This window comes from Penicillium rubens (genome assembly GCF_028828025.1).
Source record: "Penicillium rubens strain IBT 27055 chromosome Unknown utg000004l_segment0_segment0, whole genome shotgun sequence".
In the NCBI taxonomy this organism is placed as follows: Eukaryota; Fungi; Ascomycota; class Eurotiomycetes; order Eurotiales; family Aspergillaceae; genus Penicillium; species Penicillium rubens.
This window is the reverse complement of record NW_026890602.1, coordinates 1,125,093-1,144,269: the sequence shown is the minus strand read 5'-3', so window position 1 is coordinate 1,144,269 and position 19,177 is coordinate 1,125,093. Positions and strand designations below refer to the sequence as shown.

The following is a 19,177-nucleotide window of genomic DNA, read 5'->3' as shown; positions in this document are numbered from 1 at the left end:
CTTGATGCGGCGAAAATAGTTCACCAAGGCCTTCTTCTAACACCTGAAAGAATTGAGCGCCTTGCTAAGACATCCAGACAATGCATTCGTGATGATTCTATGTACAATTTTAGGATATGCGAGATGCATATACATGCCTTTATTTAGCCCTCGGCCTCGTAGGCGTTCGACTTGTGCTTGGGCTCGAACTTGAAGGTGTCGGGTGCAGGACCCAGGAACATTTCACTGTCGTATCGATGAATGGTTAGTCAATGAGTCTAAAAAAAGGCTGACAAGAGGAAACTTACGTGATCTTGATCCAGTCCTTGTAGTTGCCACTGCCCATGAGCGTCTCCAACTCATTCCGGCCGCGCCAAGCAGGAGGTCTGTCCTGAATGTTGGGAGGGAGGTATTCCAGCAGTCCGATTGGGACATAGCGATAGGCAAAGCTCAGCCATTCTAGCAGGAAGCGACGGGTTGTTCCAACACCGTGCTCATCAGAACCCCAGGCCTGGAGGCCGTACTTGGCAAACTTCTCGATATAAGCTAGACGCTCAGTCGCGGACTTGTCCAAATACTGGCCGGTCTGGATTTCCTCGAAGATCCATGGCTTGATCAAAGCTCCACGTGCCACCATCACAGAGTCCACACCAGCATTGTTAACGTGGTCGTCGTAGTCAACGTGGGAGTAGCAGTCGCCGTTTCCAATGAAGTAGGTCTTGCCACCATTGGGCATATGGCGGGCATCCGGTTCACGGATGGTGTCGCTGAGTGCATCCTGCTTCTTGTTCAGGCGCTTTATGAGAGCTGCACAGTCTGAGATGTACCCCCAGTCTGCCTGTCGAGTGTAGCGCTGCTGCCTACTACGTCCGTGTAGGGTAATGGCTGCGGCACCCGGAGGGCCGAGGTCCAGAACACTAGACTCGTATCCACCGAGAACCATACGCTCGACCAGCTTCTGCGCGGTAGGCTGGTTGTCCTTGGTTCCCATGCGGATCTTTACGGTAATGGGAATCTCCTGCGAGACAGTGTTCATGCCGCGAATCATCTTCTCCAGTTTGGAGTGATGGTCAAGAAGAGCCGAACCAGCTCCATCACGGAATACAAGCTCAATAGGGCAACCGCAGTTCAAGTCAATAACGCGCAGGTTGGGCGTAAATTTTGATAACACCTCAGTGGCCTTGAGAGCTTGCCATGGCTTGTTAGCAGCAATTTGGGCACCGAACCTGCAGTCCTTGGAGTTATCATAGCCCTGAACAATATTGTCGCCTGGGATGACGGTTGGTGGTGCCATTTCCGACTCGTGTGCCTTCAACAGGGTCCATTCAGACTTTGAGCCTTGGATCAAAGGCATACTCATAGCCATCTCTGAGTATGTGAACTGCGCGCCCAGATCTGCACAGAGTCTTCGGAATGGCATGTTGCCTTGGGTTGTGAGAGGTGCCAGAACGGGTGTCTCCGGTCCGAAGTAAATGCGCCGCTTCTCCGACGGCATGAAGGGAGGCTCAAGGAACTGAGCACGGTTCTCCTGCATGTCGATCTTCGCTTGCTCGTCCGGTTCAACAAGCTCACCCTTCTCGCGGGTGGTGGATCGCTGGTGAATTGCCTTCTCCAATTCTGCAGACACTTGAATTGTCCATGTGGTGTAGGCATCGGCTCGAGGAGTCTCCTCACGCTTTCTTGTAAGTGAAATTTTGTCTTCGTTGGAAATGATGTTGACAATTCCGTCCGGTGTCGCGTTAGCAATACGAGGACGAGCTTTCTCCATACGTTCAGCATCCTCCAGTAAGATCAATTCCTTCTTGCCGTCTTCCGTTTCTCTCTCAGTCGAGTGCGAACCAACCATGCGACATTTCCAACCGGAATAGCATTTTCCTAGCGCTTCATAGACGGGGCATATGTTGTTCATGGTTGTAAGGTCCTCGCGCTTGTGCTCTTTCAGATAAACACGCAAATCGTGCTCAAATCGGCACTTCTCGCCATATTGGCACTCTCCAGCGGCAAACTCGTTCGCAAACATTCTTGTGCTGCAAAGGCCCTTCGCATCTTTAGATGTACCATAGCTGCGATTTGTGTTCTGGCCCTTGTTCTTCTTCTTCTTTCCTTTGTCCTTCTTGCCACCATCGCGGTCATCATGGGGAGCGGCTTCAGCGGCATCGTCGGGGCTAGTCTCATCTGCAGGGCGAGGCTTCGGCGTGATTTGGATGCGATACCTAAATAGGCAAAAGTTAGTATTTCGCGATAAATGAGGGACAGACAGACATACTCTGCTTTAACTGGTGCGATTCCTCTATCGCGCATATCTACCCGGGCGGGTTTGGAAGGTTCGTCCAGTCGTGCCTTCTTGGCTGGGTGCTCTTCCACGCTCGGGTGGGAAGACTCATCTGTGGCGTCGCGTTTCGGGACCTCCATGTCAGGAACAGCAACGCTGGTCTCTGAGGCTTGGACCTTTATATTTTCAGGTTCCATTGTATTTCAGGGTAAGAGCGAGCTATCTACGAAAGTTCGCAATTGCTGTTGGTACGTCCGGTCAAAATTTCGCATCCAGGCGAAATGTTTGCACTGTTTGACTTCGATACAATTGGCTTGGTATGAACGGGACCTTTTCCTATAAGGGGCAAGCGCAAACTCAAATACCACATCCCCACTCACTCGTCACAAACATAATCTTTCTACTGTCTTTCTAAATGTCTTCTAAGTGTTAGATTTTAAATTCCTCCCTAAGCAACATGCCAGATTGTCTAGGCTCAAAATTGATGGAGAGACATGACTCCGTGCCTTTGACGGGCAGCACCTCTCGATTTTCGCCTTCTCTCTCCTAAAAAAAGAGAGATATCTTCCCTCCTCTTGTTTAGTCTCAGATAGCATCATCGACTATGCTCTGTTGGTCCTTCTCTCTCTCTCTCTTGTAGATCTCGCTCTCCCGAGTCTTCCTCTGATCTGTAGCCGTAGCGCTGTCAACTTCTTCTTGCTGCGGAGCAGATGTACTAGCGGGCGCTAGCTGGGTAGGAGAAAGCGCTCGGAGCGGACCACACGTCGACCCTCGACACTGTCAACAATCTTGGGGTTCTATATTGGGACCAAGGCAAGCTGGACCAGAGCAGATGTACCAAGGGCACTAGCTGGAGGGAGAAAGCGCTCAGAGCGGACCACACGTCGACCACCCTGAATATCATCACCGCCTGTTTGCATCCAACCCCCGCTTGGCAAACTGTCCAAATACAAGCTTTGTTCTCTATTCTAGTCACCATATACTTCCATTTGCTTCCATCATTATCAGCAAAGAAGGTTGGCCCCAGTTCCAGGTGGAGCCCTGGATCCCTACCCAGGCCAGGCCCATAGCCCCGAAGTGAACATCGGGAAACTCCACGTGATGTCACATGGATAATCACGTGACCCTAGCGCTTATCACACCAGGGCATTGTTTTCATTCCGACCCTTGAAGATGTGGCCTTTTTTCTGGCACACTCTCCTAGACATCAGCAGAAAGTTATTCTTGCCACTGGTACAATGGCCACCCTTGGCGGCTTCCAATTTCATGAATCTAAAATTACTGATGAGGAATCTCATGGTGTAAGCCTGCCTAGTGATTGAAGCTAGCAGTGATCTTTTCTATTAACTGATTTACAGAGAAGCGAATATCAGATAACTACCTTAGAACATAGCCCAGTCATCGAGCGAACGTGCAACCAGAAGCTTCTTGCGATTGGTGTATTTGCTGAGGTTTACCTGCTCGACGGTAAAACTATCAGAAAAGCGCCTCGCAGTCAAGGCGAAGATGATATGGAATCCATTATCCGCGAGGCGACTATCTACAATATGATAGACGATCATCCTCGTATTGCTCAGTGCACTTCCCGGGGAAAGATAGATTTCGTTGACGTCAAGTACTATCCGAAAGGCGATCTCTCTGAATTTTGTCAGAAGAATGAGGTTTCTACTGAGCTTCAATCAAAGTGGTTCCGACAACTTATTGAGGCTGTGGAAGTTATCCATCGCTATAGAGTGATCCACTCAGACCTTGCCTTACGCCAGTTCTTCGTCGATGATGAATTAAATATACGCCTAGGTGATTTTAACTCATCCCAGTATCCCGAGCATCCTGCCCTTGGGTATGAGAAGGCAACCCATTGTTTGCCAAGGGACTACGCACAACCGAATACGGTACTATCCGATCTTTTTGCTCTAGGTTCTACTTTGTTTGAACTTGTCACTAGGAAGGCCCCATATGCCGAACTCTATCCTATTGAGTTTAAGGGCATTGCTCCATCTGATATCCAAATCCTTATGCGAGCGCAGCAGCGACGTGCTGCAGATACGGAGGTCGAGAAACGATTTCGGAATTTGCAATTTCCTGATGTATCTCATATTTTTCGTGGTGATGTTATTCTAGGTTGTTGGAGCGGGAGATTTTCTTCGGCGGAGGAGGTACTCCGGTCAAGCACAAATATATATTAAACTCAAGATCCATTGTGTCTAATTGAAAGTTATCGGAGGGTGATGTTATTTCAGGTGCCTGAGCCCTGGCGCCGATACACCTTCATGAACTAGACTCCAGATGATGTGAGTCAAACTCGATTTGGTCGCAATGACGTGGGCCGTGTCCGACGAAGGCGGAGGCATCCTCGCCTCTGTTGGCTTTCAAATTGACCTTATTAGTCGAAGTGCCGCCGGAGTAATTGAGGTCAGCTACAAGGAAATGGGGTGTTTTCTGGATTTAGTGATGGGTTTAAATCCGAATTCAACAAGAAAGTACTTCAAAGGACTCTTCCTAAGTCAAGGCATTGAACCTCGTAGCCTTTTCATTTTAAATTGAGCACAGTGAATCTGGATCTCAAATGAAGCTATGCCAAATCTGTCGCATCAACGCCAAAGGCTTGGTTGATCCGGCGTATCCACACACACTTTGTGACACGAGCAATGGTCGGTCTGCGAATTGGGCCTGTTAACGTCTAGATAGACTATTTTGCATCAAACGTTAGTGCACTGCATTTCCAAAAAGAGAAAACGAAAAAGAATAATCCATTAGAATTGAACATGATCATGATGGCTAGTTATCAAACACACCAGTCGATCACGGGGATGGGTGCGATGACCACTGCTCTCTGCATTCAGCGAAGTGCATAGTAGCAGGGCCGCCGAAGTCATCGCACCCACGCGCAATATGTTCACAAGCCGAGGTGGATAATAAGGGTTATATATGAGGTCCAACTTACGTTGCGACGCGAGATGTTCTTGCGTGGCTCAGCCAAAATAGCATGAGCCTGGGCGAGGAGGCTAGGGGGAAACGGAGCTTGATAGCAGCTGCACTGGCGATATGGGCTTTGGCGGCGCCAGCGAGAGTAGTGCCAGCTGGGGCTGCGGGAGTAGTAGTAACACGCTGGGCGGCAGCGCGGCGGCCAGAGTGGCGGCGGGATAGGGTCTGTTACTTATTAGCTAGGCCCACATTTAGGATAGCTGTGCTATTCATACGCTGAAGCACTATAGCATCACATTAGCATGATTCCACAGTAATGTCAGATTTTCACTTACAGCACGGTGGCGTTGAATCAACTGCCGCACATGGCAGTCGGCCTTCAAGTGGCCGACCTGGAAGCAATACCAACAGGTGCGGGTCTCCTCCTATTGTCATATAACTGATTAGCTCACGAAGACAGAATTACTCAGGTCTTCTAGAATCAAGCTCTGGGGAGACAAAGGCCTCCAAACTCTCCTAGGAACCTCAGTGCGAAATGAGAGCTGGATTGTTTGTGACACCCATGTCAACAGGGGAACAGGGGATATATCCATGGACACATACCCGCACACTGCGGCCTCCACGCCCACCACGGCCTCCACGCCCACCGCGGCCCGCACCGGCCGCTCCAGCCACGCTAGCGTAAAGGGCCATTTTGGCCAAGTAAAGTGATATTTGATTTTTTGGGGGGAAAAATGAAGGAAAAAGAAAGAGCGAAGGAGATTTCAATTCGTCAGATCAAAATACAAGGTCAAGTGTTGTTGATCTGAAAGACACAGAGAAAGAGAAGAGAGAGAAGAGAGAGAAGAGAGGAAATCAAATCTCAACACCTTCCCATCAAACCTCAGGTTACTGTTATTCTTCTCTTATTCTTCTCTTACTATTGGCTTCCTATTCCGTGTATTTGGGCTCGTTGACGTGGAAGTCCGCCAAAGCGACAAGACACAACTTGTCCCGTTATCCGACTTTTGAGTCACTCGAAGCTCCTCGTATGTCTGGAAAATGGTACTATTCCTAAAATTCTCTATATAAAAGTGTAGCTTCCTACTGACCTTCACCCTAGAGTACACTATAATGGTAAGAGTATTCCCCCCAAAAATAGGTCGCACCGAGGGAACCTAGACGAGTTAGATATCTAATTTAGGCGTAACGTCTAGGACTAGGCCTCTGAACCGCGACTTGCTGCCTGAGGGCGATAGCATTATAGTTGAACATATCTAGGGGAATGCCAGATGAGGGGCGGTATTGCAGAGTAGAGTCCATTCTTCTCATAGCTAGATGTAGGGGTGGTACTGCCGCTCGGGCTTAGTCTCTGTGGTCATAATCACTCCTCGGCATGATCCATAAAGTCTCCCATTGGTGTAATGGGCCCGATCTTACTAGGTAACGCCTAGATAGACTATTGTGCAAAAGTTAGTATTCTGTATTTCATGAAAATAACGATAGAAGGTAAAATTCATCAGAACTGAACGTGATCATGATGCCTAGTGTATTAAACGCACTGGTCGATCACGGAGGGAATGACCTGCTGCTCTCTGCATTCAATGACTTGGTATGCATATGGCCCATCCGACCATATCTGAGCCGTACGCGGAACCCAGACGAACCGAGAAAGTGCACAGTAACAGAGTTGCCCAAATCATCGCACCCACGCACAGTATACCCAGAAGGGAAAGTGAAATAAGGAATATAGGAGATGCACTTACGTATCGAACCTTGCGAGGCTTGGCCAAAAGGGCTTGAGCGCGGGCGATGAGGCCGGGAGGGTACTTGAGGCCGGCAGCGGCTACATGGGTAGTGTGCTCCGTGACCACCTTGGCGGCGCCAGCTGGAGAAGTAGCTATATTAGTGGCGACAGAGGCGCTAGGAATAGCAGAGGCGCCTGGGCGGGGGGCACGGAAGCGGCGAGGATGCTGGCGGTAGGAAGGACTCATTCCATTCTGTAGTTACTTATTAGCTAGGCTCGCATTTAGGATGGCTATGCTATGCATACGGCGGCCAAGTTCTACAGTATCACGTTAGCATGATTCCAAACTATAATGTCAAATATACACCTACAGTCTGGCAGGACTGTACCAACTGCCAAATGTGGCAGTTGGCCTTCAAGTGGCCGGCCTGAAAACAGTACCAGCAGGTGCGGGTCTCCTCCTATTGTCATATAATTGATTAGCTCACGAAGACAGAATTACCCAGGTCTCCTAGGATCAAGCCCCGGGGAGACAAAGGCCTCCAAGCTCTCACAGGGCCTTAGAGCGGAATGAGACACAGCTGGATTGTTTGTGACCTGTCAACAGAGGCATGGATACGTACCCGCACACTGCGGCCACCACGGCCCGCGCCGGCCGTGCTAGAAGCATAGGCCATTTTGGTTTTTTCTTAATTGAGAAAATGAAAGAAATGACGACAATAGGTAGAGTGCTATGTGGAAGCACTTAAATTCCAAGTTTGTCGATCTGAAAGAGAAAGAGAAAGAGAAGAGGAAAACAAAACCCAACAACACCTTCCTATAAAATCTCAGGTTTCTATTATTTCCTACTCAGTTTTCTCTTATCATCCACTTACTATTGTATAGAGTTTCCAACCTATTCAGATTTTCCAAGGTTTCTCACATTTATCACCTCTGCTTAACAATCTACTCTACGGTGCGTGACATTCTCTTATTGGATCTTATATGAAAGATTTCCATTATTTCCCAGTCGCCTAGCTATTGTTCCATATTTATCTCCTATTTGTAGGTAGGTGTATTGAGCTAGATTCCCATTCTTGTCTGCTTGCCTCACTATTATTTCTTTACACCTTCTAGAAAAGTGCGTTTACCTAGCCATCCTACACATTCTAGGGCCTGGGTTATTAAGCCTATATTGAGAACCGCATTAGTTAGCGAAGGATTTAGTCTCTTATGCAGCATAGTAAGCTTTCTACGCGAAATGTAAACTACGAAAATATGTGCATTTGCGGACTAGGTCCCCAGTAGAGACTAATTCGGGAGTAACTACGTTATCAGACGTTATATCGGCCCTGACTATAATGGCTGACGCCTTTACGGCTAATACTTAAGCTAACACTCTGCAGGGCTATAACAGACAACCTATTTGTAAAATTATTAAAATTGATCTACTTACTTCTTAGTATTGTTGGCTGAAGGTAAGTCGGCAGAGTCAATACTCAAGGAGTGATATTGTTGGACAGTACATCACCAGCCCGTCTAGCAACTGAAAATTCTTAATCTAATGTTTAAACCGCCCGTATTGAAAACTACTGTATCTCTCAAAAGCAAATGTTATACGGGGGGTCCACTTTATTATACTTGTGTGGTAGTGTTAGTCAAATTTCATAACGCGTGGAATTTAGCTCTGTCGACTATTTAATTAGTACCATGTACTAAATAGCTCGATGCTCGGTGTCTCCTTATATTTCCCTCTTTGATAGAGAGATAGTGAGGGATATCTAAAGTGAGAGATATCTGAAGTGAGAGGTGTCTAAAGTGAGAGGTGTCTAAAGTGAGAGATATCTGAAGTGAGAGGTATCTGAAGTGAGAGGTATCTGAAGTGAGATTGTCAACTTCGTACTCAAAATTTAACTATCTAGACTCTTCAATCAATCTCATATTACAATTCGCAACAGGTCGGGTGTATAGCGTGTGCTCATACCCGTAGGCATAGCAGAAGGCTGCCTTGGGGCCTATGTAACGCGTACCAACACCACCCTCCCCCCACCGCCCCGCCCCTTCCTCTTCTCATCCTTTTCACCTCTCCTTTAAGTTTTCCGACTCCACCAGTGTTATAGTGTTACCGTTTAAACACTATATACCTATATACGTCAAGATGGCAGAGAACGCTGATTCTGAGCTAAACGCAATCCACGAGACCCACGAAGAGTCCTCCACCGTGGCTGGACCACACTCAACCCGTACAGGTCCTTTCATCATATTCATTGCACGCAGCAGCGCAGCTCCCAGTCGCCAGGTGAAACAGGAGTGGTTACTCGAGTTCCTTCACTGGGTAGAGCAAGTGCATTTGCAGGAATATGGCAGCCTTGACAGTCGTTCTATGGGCTTTATTCCTTTCTTCCAAAGTCCAAACCGTCAACTTCCAACAGATGGTAAAGTATTGATAAAGCTTTCTGCCGTTTTCCAGAGAGCACTGATGCTGACTGCGGGGTAATTAGGGTGATATCTGGCTGGGACGGGTTGACAACTCATAACATGAGCATGGTGAAGATTATTGAGGAAGCCGAGGGGGTTGATGTCACCCTCCGGTTCTATCTTGAAGATCTCAATGATGGATGTCGCTATTTCCGCGATGTCAAACTTCGGGACGCATATAAAGTCTTGCGTGAAGACATTGAAGCCACTGATGATAATCCTTCGCTCCAAGCCTTTGCTAAGTACTACAAGGGTATCCAAGCTTCCAAGACAGCTTTGGCTGTAGCGAAGCAGGATTTGAATGGGCTGTCCTTCCGTCGAAACTCATTCGTTCGCCCAGAAGATTACGCTAAGTGGAACTGCAGTGGTTGCGGTGTGCGTTTCAAGAGTCTTGTAAACCTCACTAGCCATACTGCGAAAGCGCATCGAGAGTGGAGTAGTGAAGAACAGAAAGTTAAATGGCTACATTGCCCTTTCTGTCAAAAGGAGTTTTCCGAACCCTAGACTCGAGACCGACATGTCCAGGTTAGCTGTCCCCAGAACCCAGGCAGTGAGAAGAACACCAAGGTGGCAACCATCACTCGGAAGAAGCGGGGAACCATGGTTCGAGTGCAAGGAGTCGAAGAACAGCCAATGGGATCAGATAATGGATTGAAGCCATATCTGAGTGTTGACCCCGCTGATTTCCATAACGCTCCTCGCATCGACGTTGAGAATCCCATAATCTACCGAGGGGAAATATCTTGCCGGCATCCCGATTGCTCTTCAAAGAAGGTGACCCGATACACCCAGAAGAGTATTGTCCGTGGGCACTACCGGAGAGAGCATAGCCTCGAATATAGGCCGTTTAGCAAGTCACTGAACGCTTACGAGGAGCAGCTTCATATCGATGGGCTGCGATGGATTTCGATCTGCGTGCAGCGTGGCCAGGAGCAAGCTGGCGCCGCCCCCGTTCCTCGGAAATGGTGAAGAGCCTTTCTGAGTATCAAGCTAAGTCTCGGGTTCTGTTTATTTCTATGTGGATTTTCTTGCTTTTCCTGCTTCTATCGGAAAATTTGATGTCGGAAACTAAAAAAAAAAAAAAGGAAAAACATCAAAGCCACGTGGAAAAAAGAAATCTATCGTTAGGTTTATTCGGAATATACACTAATATGTATTTTTCATAGTGGTTCAGAAATAGTTGTGCTAACCTTACTTATTTTTACTGCTGCCGACGAAAGTCTGACGAGGAAACTCCCAGGCTACGGTGCGCCCCCCAGTGATGAGCTCACACCTTAACGCGGTGCTGGGGTACAGTAATCCTGGTCTCAGGATGAAGCGAAGATGAGCTCGGGTGACAGTCTGTACCCAATTCGACCATCACTGATCCAACAGGAATCCAATTGATTACACCTGATTACACCGTTTGAAATAACACCGTCCCAGTCATTACTGTGCTAACAGCAGAACAACCAGGAGATGAAATTATCCCGGCATCGTGGGTTTGACTCAAACATGCCTTGACCAGTTTATCGCATAATCCGAGACACCACCGCTACGGCGAATGGAAACCCAACCACTTCGTTGTCGAATACGAACCCTGTGACTGAAACAATAATCAGGACGTGGAATTGACCTTCAAGCAGCAGAGGCATGAGGGTCTGTTGAAAATAAATGTGGATCGGTCTCCCGCATACCAGCAGATTGCTTGCTCGGAACGTTGTCACACTCCATGCACAACTTCACCATCGTCAAGGATCCAGTTGAGGGTACCGCGAGGAAGATGATGAGCATTGGTTGTGGAGGAGTAAGGAGGAGTTGTGCGTGACCCTGAGAATACAGGAGCTGGCATTGTCGAGCACGTTCATCAAGGCGAACATTCGTGAACATTCAAGTCTATGACCGTGAAGGAGAGGTTCCGGGACCACCTGCAGACCGATAGGATTGGCGTCAAAGCTAATCCCAGTTCCATGTTAATAGAGACCCTCAATAGTCTCAGTCCCCTTTAGGTAGTTGTTCTTAACAGAATTTTGCCCTACATGAGACTCCAGCTGGTCTATATCTACCTTGAGTAGTAGGGCTATAAAGTTGGATCTCGTATAGACTTATACATTTATTTCTTCTTAGCAGACCCTGCATTATAGTTATTTTATAGCTTGTTAATGATCTCTATAGCTAAATCTCAATTGGAGCAGAGGCTCCCCCTTCCTTTTCTTTGTGGTTTGACAGATTATGGTACTCTACATAATAGCATCGCCACTTCTATGATCCAAATCTACTATGCTAATAGCATATTCTTGGGCTACATGCTACCAGGGAAATGAAGGGGGAAGAAAAGTGTGATAACAAATCTATGGAAAGGAGGCTGTATATGAAGCCTCTGAGAATGGCAAACGAGATGAACTAAGCAAATGCTCAATCTGCATTGAGACAAACGCACAAAGACATCCCATGCTTGTCAACACATATTCAAAGATTCGAACTTGAACCTTAAGCAACATGGACACAACAGTCCGTTGAAGAAAATGGTCTTGGCGGTGTTTGTCAGAAATGGGCTTCAAAGTTCTTAGCAGTAAATAATCGGAAACATTACATTTCAGGCACGCATGTGCACCTAACCACCTTGGCGCTACTCCGTACATAAACTTGAAATAGACAGAAACTGCCTTAAACGAACCGAAATAAACACCCCAATACCAGGTTCTTACGAGCAAGCACTAGTTTCATCTCATCCACCATCTGCTATAGAGCAAACCTAGGTATACATTGGGAATTAAACTACATGTATACATAGTCAGCTGACCATCTGCATCCATGGATAACGCAAGTTAGTGTAAAGTCAAAAACCCTATAGTTACAGCTCCTCCCACTTCTTCACTTTACCCAAATTGTGGTTCAATGCCACCAGCCATGTCTTTCAGGGGAAAAAAGACTGCATTTCATTCAGAATGCTAAGTCCAGGTGGGGGAGAGAAAGGAGGAAAGGAATTGGTGGGATCAGAGTATTGGTCGTTCGATGCTCTGCAAACAGTGCAAACAGCAAGACAAGACAACCCCCTCAGGCGGAACAGTCCGGCAGAATCCACACCACCACATTTAACTCCCGAGGTCCACTTCAAATTTGCATAGAAAGAGGAATGCACTGTTCAACATTAAATGTGCATTCCTCTAGCGTTGGCTTTGTAATCTATTTTATTATGCTGGTGCTTAACCTACTATTGTAATCATTATACAAGAACTAAGTGGGATATATCACTATACGCGATCATAATGATACTATACTCCATACAGGACTGTCAATATTAATTGCTAATAACAGGTCAATTAACGCTAGCTGTATATGGTTAGCGTGTTCTGTTTTGAATCCCGATGTCCGTCTTCGTTTGCCAGGACCTGCTTTCCTGCAAAGAAGGTAAATTTCTCCCCTGGTCATGTATCGATCATATCTCTTTTTCTCCCATCATATTCCATAAAAGTCGTTTAGCGATTAAAGTAGGATTGATAGCGTCTGATTAGTAATCTAGATAGCCATTTATATCCATTCTTACTATGCAATCCAACCAACCAACACCCATCCTCCATACTTCCACCCCAAATCCAAACCTCCAGTTCTTCTCAAAATATACCTTTAAAGCCATCATTATTTCATTCAAATGGGCATGTAGCTCAGTGGTAGAGCGCTCGCTTTGCATGCGAGAAGTCCGGCGTTCAATCCGCCGCTTGTCCACAACTTTTTTGTCTGTTTCAGATTTGATTTTTTGCATCCGAAAGGTCCGGTTACGGCGGCTTATAAGAGCCACTGCGCTACTTTGGATTTTGCCGGCAGTATCATTTGGATGAATACATATCATATTGATCATGTCCTAAGAGTTCAATGATTTCCTTTCCATACAGGTTAACTTGCTTGGGATGTGGTGGCGTGGCCCGCGTGGGACGCTGCATATTCCCACTGTGATCTACAGATGGACGCCTAACCGCTAGTTTTCGATGAAACTAATTCACGAGGTGACTCTAGGACATATGCCGAGGTTACATTAAGAAATTATTTGTTTACAGTTTGGATAAAGTAATTAGTCGTTGAGAAACTACAATTTTATTAGGGCTCGAGTTTAACTCGAGTTGGAGGATGCACTATTTGTGCAGCCCTGTTTGTAGTCAAGATCACAGCATTCCGACATCAGAGAAATAATACTTCTACGATATCGATTACAAAAATTATCTTTTTGTGTCGTCTACTGAGGTTGACTTTACGTACGGAGTACCTAGTAACTAGCAATGATGAATAACGAATGAAAATAATTCCGAGGGTAATTTAAAGGCGGTGAAGGGTTTATCATGTGGCCTTTAGAAACTGCCGGCCTTCCCCGCCCCTCCGTATACGATTTACCGCTCTTGTTTTTGTTCCAATCTTCGATGGGTAACTAGAGCTTGCCTGCTGGGAATTTGCTTAGGATTGCTATACTGTCCACCTTTTGAGGTCAATTGCCTGTTCTCTGGATAGTACGGTGACGAATTAAATGAGACGGAGCGAAACATTTTTTTTCTCGCGAATTTTAGGGGCCCATAGACATGTCATATCTACGAAAAATATATATCTGGACTGAGCACAAACTTTTTCCCGTTGCCGGTCTCGGTACGCCCCAAGTTCCGCAAAAGGAGTCGGCAGATTCCTCCTTGGGCAAAGGAGCAGTGATGGCCCGTGCAGATAGCAGTTCTTGTGCAGTATTGCCAGCCTCTATACGCCAGGAGCTTCATAGGATTCGGCGGTGACCTGCCTTGATGACAAGGGAACGGAAGGTACCGGTGGTTTAGCAAAAAAGGAGGTAAATTTCATTCGAGACTGTATCGAAGCCGATTGGTACGTGGACATCTTCTTCTTAGGACGATTGTGGATGTCACATACACAGGTCTTCTCCTCCTTCTCCTCGTCCTTTCTACGCTTCTCCTCTTCCCTGGCAGTCTTTTCGTCTTCCTCTGCTTTCTTCTTTTCATCGCGCGGCTTCCGCTCCTCGACGCTGCATATCTCAACGTAGCAGTCGGCATGGAAGTGGCCAACCTGCTGGTAGCAGTGGAGGGAAGAAAGGTGGAGAGACAAAATGTCAAAGAAGAAAAGGTCGAAGAGTGTTTAAATTGGAAACTACGGCTATTCGACTTCCTTTTTATTTCCTTTTTCGGATGTAAGGATTACCTACGTGGTAGGACCTACCTAGGTACCAACCTTGGAAGGTACCTATCTACGTAAAATAAGTTCCCCTAGGAAGGTAATGGAGATGCGATCCAGATGCAAAAGGAATGGAGGGAACACTGCGTGGATTGGCTGTCTCGCACGAGGAGAGGAGGAAGACAAGGAAAAGAGGGAGAACTATAGTGCTGGTACATATGTATAGTGCTGTGCTCGGTATGGTGCTGTGCTGGGTATGGCGCTGGGTACGGTGCTGGGTAGGGTGCTGGGTATGGCGCTGGGCATGGTGCTGGGCAGGGTACTGTGCTGGGTAGGGTACTGTGCTGGGTATGGTGCTGGGTATGGCGTTGGGTATGGCGCTGGGCATGGTGTAGCATACGTTTTGGGGCGTGGGGATTACCTCGAGGCGAGCAGACAAGCAGGCGTGGCAGTGGGGATAGGCAGTGGGCGTATGAAGATGAATGTATGGCGGGTGGGAGAGATTACGCCTACTTCGCTCCGCATGGCTATCTAGAGGCCTTAGGCCCCTAAAATCCCTAGAAAATGGAGCTCTGAAGCCAAGGAATTGAATCTAATACATTTCGACATCTCTACAGACCCCCTTTTCTAATGTAATACTACGGTAGTTTTCAATAAGGTTGTTTAAACAATGAACTAAGAATTTTGATATTAGAGACGGGCTATCTGATTTATGGACCTAACCTACCAACAGTAGGTAGGGCCATTGTATCTGCCCTGGGTCATTGGCCGCTTAAACAGACTATGTATCAAATGTTAGTACTCCGTGTTGAAAATAGAACATAGGGTCGAACTTACGTTGCGGCGGGTTAGGGCCTTACGGCTGGCATCGGTGGGGCCGCGGGCCGCATTGACGAGGCCGGGCCCATTTTGGGTGGGGCCGGGGGCATTCTGGGCAGCTTCGGGGGCGGCATTGCCCAGGCCGGCGGCATTCTCGGCCGCACCACGGCCGGCGTTGGCCCGGGGAGCCACATTCTGACCGGCGGGGGCCTGATGGCGGGGCGGGCTGCGGGAGGCTCAAACGACTCCCGAGGTCCTGTATTTGTTAGTAATGCTCGGCGCCATTACCGTATTGTACGTACCGACAAGGTACCGTCCTATAGTATCGTCATATTAGCAGAATTCCAAATTGTCATGACAACAATAGGCTTCCACTTACCGCTCGGCACAGCTGGACGAGGCCCATGATGGCCAGTGCCGCTGGACACTTGGCCCGAAGGTGGCCACGTTGCTTGCAAAAGTAGCAGGTCCGGGTCTCCTTCTATATTATCATATAACTGGTTAGCACACGAAAATGGTCTTGCCCAATCCTTCTAATTTCAAGGACATAGAGGGTACTAAGTGCTCATATCCCCTTTATAGCGAAATGAGACATAGTAACTCCCACGTGTACATACCTTCACGCCCCCGCCGCGGCCGCCACCGCCACCGCCACCACCTCCACGACCCGCACCACTGGTTGCGGGTCTTGCCATATTGAAAGAAGAAAAAAAGAAAAGAAATGAGAAGAAATGTTTCACGAAGGTATATATATTGATGAATTGATGGATTGTTTCAATCTAAAGAAGGAGAAGGAGGAGACAAGAGGAAAGGAAAAAAAATCGAGGGAGGGAGTAAAATATAACAACACCTTCCTGTCGAAGTACTACATACCCAGGTACTATACTTTCTTTATTTGATCTCTTCTTTCTTTCACTTTTCTTTCACTTTTCTTTGACTTTTCTCTGACTTTTCTCTGACTTTTCTCTGACTTTGCTCTGACTTTGCTCTGACTTTGCTCCGACTTTGCTCTGACTTTGCTCTGACTTTGCTCTTACTTTGCTTTATTTAGTATAGGGGTTTTCCACTTTCTATTCAGTTACTACTATACTATTCTTTATTCTTTATTCAGTTAGTTTTCCCTTTATTTTCTCCTGTCTTGTCTTTACTTTTTTCTTAACTGTTCAATTAGTTTGACTTTATAGTTAACTATCCACTTAATAGTTACCCTCCCATTTCTTATTAGATTTTTTTCTTTATTCAGTCATTGCTTTGATTGATTTTAATTATTACATATTCTTATTGTTATACCCACGCTATAAAAGTAAATATACTAGACTTATACTATAGACCGGCGTAATCATCATATTATACATACGGTTACGGCATAGTCCTATAGTATCATACATTATTAGTAGGATTCTAAATGATAATGATCTATTCACACTTACTATATAGTATAGAATGATAATGATCTATTTACACTTACTATAGTTATAGTATAGTTAGATAACCTATTAGAGATCTCGACGTGCATCTTGCACTGTGAGATTGATTCAAGAGTTGAGGGAGCTAAGTTCTAGACTAGGCAGATTGCCACTCTCACTTCAGATTCAGATATTGCTCATTTCAGATATCTACTAATGTGGATCTCCCTTATAACGATTCAACCCATAATATCGAACTCCGCTTTCTAATGCATTTCGACGTCTCTACAGACCTCTCTCTCTAATATGATACCATAGAGACCACTACTCGTGTCACAAAGTGTGTGCTGCTCTCGGGAGGGTCCCCGTTCTCATCAGTGAACCTATACTCATGCATTCCGTCAACTATTTTGCAGGTCGAGAGTTCCATGGATATCGAAGTTGCTGACACTTATGACGAAGCCCATAGGAACAAATAAGTACGGTCTGACTTTTATCAATTTCTGCTTACCTATCTGCCTTATCGCCGTTTAAACTTCTTTTAGGTCTATTTCACTTGAGCCTTTTACCAGCAATAGTCCTCGCTCCTTCCTTCCGATGCCCTCTACCCCTCCTCCTTCCATCTTCCCCCTCCGTCTCCATCTATCTTTGGTACGCCCACGTTCTTCCGTCCATCTTTCGTCCATGCATAGTTAGAAAACGTTTCTCCTTGCGGATGCGCGCCTGCGGTCACTCTCTAGCGTCCGGCGCCGCGAGATTTTATCTCAACTCGACAAGGTTCTTGTCTAGCAAGAGAAGATAGAGGAGGAGATAAAGTATGGCCAAGACTCGAGAGACCCCTTCGCAAGCCCGCTGCTCCAGATGGTTCGCATATGCCATGATCCTCTTCGACAAGCGACCCGAGAAGAGAAATTACCCCTGAAAGTGGCCTCCATCTCGCGTTTGGGGAATACTTTTACCCTATGATTCGACCGTCCTCAGTATTACCCTCGCCATCTCGATAACCATGCCAAGCAACAACATGTTGCCTCCCAGAATCAGGATTCGGAAGGACAGGGAGAACTTGTTTTCAACAAGTGCTCGATTGAGTCCTTGATCACGGGCTTCCCAAACAAACTGTTGTCTTGAACGGGGTAGGCTCAGATGCTGTTTATGCGGGATCAATATACCCCGGGTCTTTTGCTCTATACTGGGTGTCTGGGTGCGATGACCATGACATGGCGTTAAGGTACGTGTCCACCCCCCATTCACATGTGTGTTGCTTTGTCACATTACTTAGTTATATGATGATATAGAAAGAGACCCGGACCTGCTATTTTTGCAAGCAACGTGGCCATCTTCGGGCCAAGTGCCCCGCGGCACTGGCCATTATGGGCCTTGTCCAGTTGTGCCGTGCAGTAGGTGGAACCCTGCTGTTGTCATGACAATTTGGGTTTCTGCTAATATGACGATATAGGACGGCACTGGCGGCCGCGGCGGCGGTGTTAAGGTACGTACCCGTCCCCTATTGATGTGGGAGTTGCTATGAGCACTTAGTACCCTCCATATCCTTGAACTTAGAAGCCCTAGGCAAGCCTAACTTCATATGCTAATCAGTTATATGATGATATAGAAAGAGACCCGCAGTTGCTATTTCTGCAAGCAGCGTGGCCACCTTCGGGCCAAGTGCCCAGCGGCACTGGCCATCATGGGCCTCGTCCAGTTATGCCGAGCAGTAAGTGGAAGCCTACTGTTGTCATGGCAATTTGGATTTCTGCTAATATGACAATATAGGACGGCACTGGCGGCCGCGGCGGCGGTGTTAAGGTACGTACCCGTCCCCTATTGATATGGGAGTTGCTATGTCTCATTCCGCTGTAAAGGGGATATGAGCACTTAGTACCCCCTATGTCCTTGAAATTAGAAGCCTTGGGCAAGTCCATTTTCGTGTGCTAATCAGTTATATGATGATATAGAAGGAGACTCGTAGCTGCTACTTCTGTAAGCAGCGTGGTCACCTTCACGCCAAGTGCCCAGCGGCACTGGCGATTATGGGCCTCGTCCAACTGTGCCGGGCTGTAAGTGCAAGCCTGCTGTTGTCATGACAATTTGGAATTCTACTAATATGACGATACTATAGGACGGCACACTGTCGGTACGTATTACGATAATCACGCCGGTCAAGATCGTGAGCATCACTAACAAATATAGGAATCTTTCGAGCTCCCACGGCCCGCCCCCACCACCAGGCCCCAGCTGGCCAACTTGGCCGGCGCTGCCTAGAATATGGTAGCCCCCTTTGCAAGCGGCGTGCCAGCAAAGGTAGAAGGCAACCCGCACGTGCCATTGTTACCACCAGCATGGCCATATCATGGCCAACTGTCCGACAGTCATGGCCATTCAAGGCCTGGTCGGGATCGCGAGTGCTGTAGGTGCGAATTTATCGTTGTCGCGTGGGATTATGCTAACATGATA

At 47.1% G+C, this 19,177-nt stretch overlaps 9 protein-coding genes across 9 annotated transcripts; 3 read left to right on the top strand and 6 right to left on the bottom strand.

Annotated features, from left to right (window-relative positions):
• Window positions 1-143: 143 nt before the first annotated feature.
• Window positions 144-2,448, bottom strand: dus3 (tRNA dihydrouridine synthase DUS3; the record flags this gene model as incomplete). The annotated part of the gene is made up of 3 exons (XM_002561625.1): window positions 144-225; window positions 288-2,192; window positions 2,246-2,448. The coding sequence occupies 3 exons, from the start codon at window positions 2,446-2,448 to the stop codon at window positions 144-146; spliced, it is 2,190 nt and encodes a 729-aa protein (XP_002561671.1).
• A 1,041-nt stretch (window positions 2,449-3,489) lies between these two features.
• N7525_010387 (uncharacterized protein) lies at window positions 3,490-4,530 on the top strand (the record flags this gene model as incomplete). The annotated part of the gene is made up of 3 exons (XM_002561623.2): window positions 3,490-3,552; window positions 3,610-4,338; window positions 4,492-4,530. 3 exons carry the CDS (start codon window positions 3,490-3,492, stop codon window positions 4,528-4,530), a joined length of 831 nt encoding a protein of 276 aa, XP_002561669.2.
• Window positions 4,531-5,191: 661 nt separating this feature from the next.
• On the bottom strand, window positions 5,192-5,869 carry N7525_010386 (uncharacterized protein; the record flags this gene model as incomplete). Its single annotated transcript, XM_061215079.1, has 4 exons — window positions 5,192-5,401; window positions 5,452-5,460; window positions 5,512-5,601; window positions 5,780-5,869. 4 exons carry the CDS (start codon window positions 5,867-5,869, stop codon window positions 5,192-5,194), a joined length of 399 nt encoding a protein of 132 aa, XP_061067591.1.
• Window positions 5,870-6,605: 736 nt separating this feature from the next.
• On the bottom strand, window positions 6,606-7,579 carry N7525_010385 (uncharacterized protein; the record flags this gene model as incomplete). Its single annotated transcript, XM_061215078.1, has 5 exons — window positions 6,606-6,614; window positions 6,922-7,155; window positions 7,209-7,220; window positions 7,274-7,363; window positions 7,526-7,579. The coding sequence occupies 5 exons, from the start codon at window positions 7,577-7,579 to the stop codon at window positions 6,606-6,608; spliced, it is 399 nt and encodes a 132-aa protein (XP_061067590.1).
• A 1,460-nt stretch (window positions 7,580-9,039) lies between these two features.
• On the top strand, window positions 9,040-10,328 carry N7525_010384 (uncharacterized protein; the record flags this gene model as incomplete). The annotated part of the gene is made up of 3 exons (XM_061215077.1): window positions 9,040-9,316; window positions 9,352-9,812; window positions 9,864-10,328. 3 exons carry the CDS (start codon window positions 9,040-9,042, stop codon window positions 10,326-10,328), a joined length of 1,203 nt encoding a protein of 400 aa, XP_061067589.1.
• A 539-nt stretch (window positions 10,329-10,867) lies between these two features.
• On the bottom strand, window positions 10,868-11,190 carry N7525_010383 (uncharacterized protein; the record flags this gene model as incomplete). Its single annotated transcript, XM_061215076.1, has 2 exons — window positions 10,868-10,999; window positions 11,068-11,190. The coding sequence occupies 2 exons, from the start codon at window positions 11,188-11,190 to the stop codon at window positions 10,868-10,870; spliced, it is 255 nt and encodes an 84-aa protein (XP_061067588.1).
• A 2,882-nt stretch (window positions 11,191-14,072) lies between these two features.
• On the bottom strand, window positions 14,073-14,804 carry N7525_010382 (uncharacterized protein; the record flags this gene model as incomplete). The annotated part of the gene is made up of 2 exons (XM_061215075.1): window positions 14,073-14,396; window positions 14,769-14,804. The coding sequence occupies 2 exons, from the start codon at window positions 14,802-14,804 to the stop codon at window positions 14,073-14,075; spliced, it is 360 nt and encodes a 119-aa protein (XP_061067587.1).
• A 466-nt stretch (window positions 14,805-15,270) lies between these two features.
• Window positions 15,271-16,012, bottom strand: N7525_010381 (uncharacterized protein; the record flags this gene model as incomplete). Its single annotated transcript, XM_061215074.1, has 5 exons — window positions 15,271-15,279; window positions 15,336-15,527; window positions 15,620-15,634; window positions 15,697-15,798; window positions 15,935-16,012. The coding sequence occupies 5 exons, from the start codon at window positions 16,010-16,012 to the stop codon at window positions 15,271-15,273; spliced, it is 396 nt and encodes a 131-aa protein (XP_061067586.1).
• Window positions 16,013-18,093: 2,081 nt separating this feature from the next.
• N7525_010380 (uncharacterized protein) lies at window positions 18,094-18,985 on the top strand (the record flags this gene model as incomplete). Its single annotated transcript, XM_061215073.1, has 7 exons — window positions 18,094-18,120; window positions 18,180-18,212; window positions 18,336-18,437; window positions 18,497-18,529; window positions 18,679-18,780; window positions 18,843-18,857; window positions 18,914-18,985. The coding sequence occupies 7 exons, from the start codon at window positions 18,094-18,096 to the stop codon at window positions 18,983-18,985; spliced, it is 384 nt and encodes a 127-aa protein (XP_061067585.1).
• Window positions 18,986-19,177: the final 192 nt, after the last annotated feature.